Below are 3,757 nucleotides of genomic sequence, written 5' to 3'. Positions count from 1 at the left end.
GGTTTACAACACTTTGCCACGACATAAACATGCAATTTTTTTTTGCCGAAAATTTTACATGATTGTTATAATAGTTTTTTTTAAACTGATATATACTCAGATTACAAATGCGTTAAAAAAATCGGAGATGTATTTTTCAAATAGTTTTGTTTCGAAATGGTAAATGTACAAAAATGTTTACAATTTATTTAATAAATAATTTAAATAAAACTAAAATCGATTCTATTCGAGGCTTTCGAATTACGAATTTATAAAAAATTGTAAGTCAAATTACTAAATAAACAAATATTTAATTTTTAAATTTTTTTGTCCTTTATAATAAGTGCATTTATTTAAACGAAATCGGTGACTTTCGATCAAATCCTTATATACGATCACCTAGTTTCGTTCACAATTTATTAATCTTAATGTATTATTTCAAAGTTTACGTGACTGATGTTTGCAACTTTAATTATAATAAGTACATTGCGTAATTTCAATTATAATAGAGTGCCTTTCAAAATTGCCATTTCAATTATTTACAGTGTTTTTATTAAACAAAAACATGTTATCTATTAAATATGTATAATGGTCACTCCTGAGAAAGATCCGAAAAAGGTTCAAAATCGATCCGGAAAAGTTCCGAAAAAGAACCAAAATAGATTCTAAAAGGTCCCAAAGTAGGTCCAAAAAGATCAAAAATAGGTTCTAAAAAGGTCCAAAATAGGTCCGCGTGGATATCCTATGGATGTATAAAGTTGTGCAAAACGTACATCCCATGGACCATCAGATGTTCATCGGATCTATTTTGGACCTACAATGGACGTCCAGATATCCAGAAGTGGACGTTCGATGGACATCCATTGGACGTCCACGTGCTGTCTGGGAGTGTAACATAAATATCCGCATTTAATACATTAAAGTACACTGCGATCTTGGCGTCAGGGTAACGGATTGGGTTTGTCACCACACGGACTCGGTTTCAAATTCGAGCCGACAGCATAATCGCATGATGCGATTTTCGTCACCGTTTCAGCGTACGAGAGTGTCAACGGCGACGGTATTTATCCCCCCCCCCCCAAACAGGATATGTGCACCGCCCGTACAACCAGGTTCAAGGTCGTTTTTTTCTTCAATTATAAAAAAAAACCATAATATTTAATCATAAAAAAAACCATAATATTTAATCATAAAAAATCCATAATATTTATTAACGAATTTATTAAATACTACTTTCGTTAGAAATATTATCGAATAATATAAAATATAAAAAATAATATAAAATATAAAATAAAATAAATAAATATAAATACATATGTATATATAAAATAAATAAATATAAATACATATGTATATATGTTTCCATCTATCTGCAATTTATATAGTTACATATACAATTCATATTTTATATAAATATATTCATAGTATATGTATATACACATGTGTGTATATATACATACATATACATACTAGTAATTCATTATAGCTAGTAATTAATTTACTAATTATAGATTATGTGACAAGATGTTTTTAAAATCAAAGAATAGTAATAAGAATATATAATGTTAGTCGATATTATCTGCAATCACACACATATGTTTAATGCAAGATAATATCGACTAATATTATACAGCGTGTGTCAAAAGTTCCGGGACGGCTGGATAATTTGAAATATACGCATCACAGAGGAAAATGACTTAGACAAAAGTTGTAGGATTTTTCCCGGGCAATCCGACGGTGACCTTAGATTTGACCTTGAATAGTCATTTGAAGGTCACATAAAGATTACCTTCAATTTCTTAAATGGAACCCCCTAATTTTCATTGCATATTCTTGTAGATTATCTCGAGAGCTTTCCAAAACACTATAATTAAGTACCTTTTTATTAAGTACTTTTTGAGTTATAAGGCTTGAAATAATTTCTTAATTTTACATAAACCATAAAATATTTAGTAAACCATTCATTTTTCGATTATCTTACCTTCATACTTTTATATACAAAATAATGAGAGGAATCAATTGGTGTAAAGAAAACATACAGTTGTTTTTAAGAAAAAATATGGAATTGTTAATTGCAAATTACATATTTTTGTTTGGTGGTCTGGCTCAGGTGTCATCCACCATAGCTTCATGGAACCTGGCAGATCGATCGTGGCGGATGTCTACTGCAACCAACTAGACGATATGATGCAAAATCTTGCGATTAAACAGCCGAGATTGGTCAATCGATCAGCTCCCATCCTCTTGCACGACAACGCTCGACCTCACACCGCACGAACGACCGTGGCAAAGCTACAGCAGTTGGAGTTAGAGACTCTCCGTCACCCACCATATTCGCCAGACCTTGCACCTACTGACTACCACTTCTTTCGAAATTTGGACAACTTCTTGTTGGGAAAAAAATTCAATTCCGCAGAGACTGTGAAAACGGCCTTCCAACAGTTCATCGACTCCCGTGAGCCAGACTTCTACAGCAAAGGGATAAATGAGCTACCGTTGAAATGGCAAAAGTGTGTCGATAACCTGGGTGCATACTTTTATTAAAAATACAAAGTTTTTATTTGAAAAGAATCGAGTTTTATTTATCAAAATTTTGCTCCATTTCATACTTCACGACCCAATATATATATATATATATATATACAGAGTGTTAAAAAAGTATCGCATACGCTTAGTGTCATCCGATAGAGAAGGAGAATTTAAAAAAAAATGTATAATAGTATTTTTCGATCCCATGAATAATTTCGCCGCAATTAATTATTGTAATCAATTAATCAGCGCGGAGCTACAAGCCCCTGGCTTCGTCTTGTAGCTCCGCGCTGATTAATTAATTACAATAATTAATTGCGGCGAAATTATTCATGGGATCGAAAAATAGTATTAGACATTTTTTCTTAAATTCTCATTCTCTATCGGATGGCACTGAGCGTATGGCGGCACTGCGATACTTTTTTAGCACCCTGTATATACAGCGTGAACCATTTTAATTTATCCACCTCAATAACTTTTTTATATTTAAATGTACAACAAAATGTTTCAAATAAAAGTTGCTTGACTTCGAGGGGGACAGAAGATGGGTGGCAAAAATTTAACCTTGGATAGTCATTTGAAGGTCACATAAAGGTTACCTTCAATTTCTTAAATGGAACCCCCTATTTTTCATTACATATTGTTACGCCCGCGGTGAGGACTTCGATAAATATCGAAGCCACGCACGAAAAGATCGGCCGCTCGCGAGTCGCGCGAAATAAATAGACATTTCTAAAAGAAACTAAGAGCTTTAATACTCAACACAGGGCAACACAAACAGTAACAAAACGATTCAACACAAAATTAGCGGCTCGATGCAAATTCGCGTCCGCGCAGCCAGACAGCTGGAACCGAACTCAGCTGACAGTCGTTGTTTGTAAATAATCTTCTTGCCGACGGGATCCAGACAACGGCAGGGCCGTGATGACTCGGGCGCGCGCGTAACACTGCCCCTCCTCTTCAAGATTGTCGTCCCGACAATCAGTAAGGGGCTCAATGACCATCGTGGACATCCAGGAACCTCGAACGATCCTGCTCTCCCTGAGCTGCTGCTCCCGGTTACCGAGCATCGTTCTGATCAGACCCCAATCCACCGGGCAGGCTCCCAACCAATCCCTTCCAGAGAGCTGGCTAGGCTCTCAAGAACCGACTCCAGGGCAGCCTCCCATTCCAGCCATCTTCCTGTTCCCGGCGCGAGTCCTTTTTGGTCCTTCTCCTCCCGTGACTTTCTTCGGACAAGAGGGAGGTA

General features: G+C 35.7%; 1 protein-coding gene across 1 annotated transcript; it reads left to right on the top strand.

The window, feature by feature from the left end:
- The first annotated feature begins 727 nt into the window (after positions 1 to 727).
- On the top strand, positions 728 to 2,523 carry LOC112638462 (histone-lysine N-methyltransferase SETMAR-like). Its single transcript, XM_025410279.1, has 2 exons — positions 728 to 869; positions 2,090 to 2,523. The coding sequence occupies exons 1-2, from the start codon at positions 728 to 730 to the stop codon at positions 2,521 to 2,523; spliced, it is 576 nt and encodes a 191-aa protein (XP_025266064.1).
- The last annotated feature ends 1,234 nt before the right edge of the window (positions 2,524 to 3,757 follow it).

This window comes from Camponotus floridanus, unplaced genomic scaffold, assembly GCF_003227725.1.
Source record: "Camponotus floridanus strain SB8 unplaced genomic scaffold, Cflo_v7.5 scaffold300, whole genome shotgun sequence".
Classification (NCBI taxonomy): domain Eukaryota; kingdom Metazoa; phylum Arthropoda; class Insecta; order Hymenoptera; family Formicidae; genus Camponotus; species Camponotus floridanus.
This window is presented reverse-complemented; position numbering and strand designations above follow the sequence as displayed.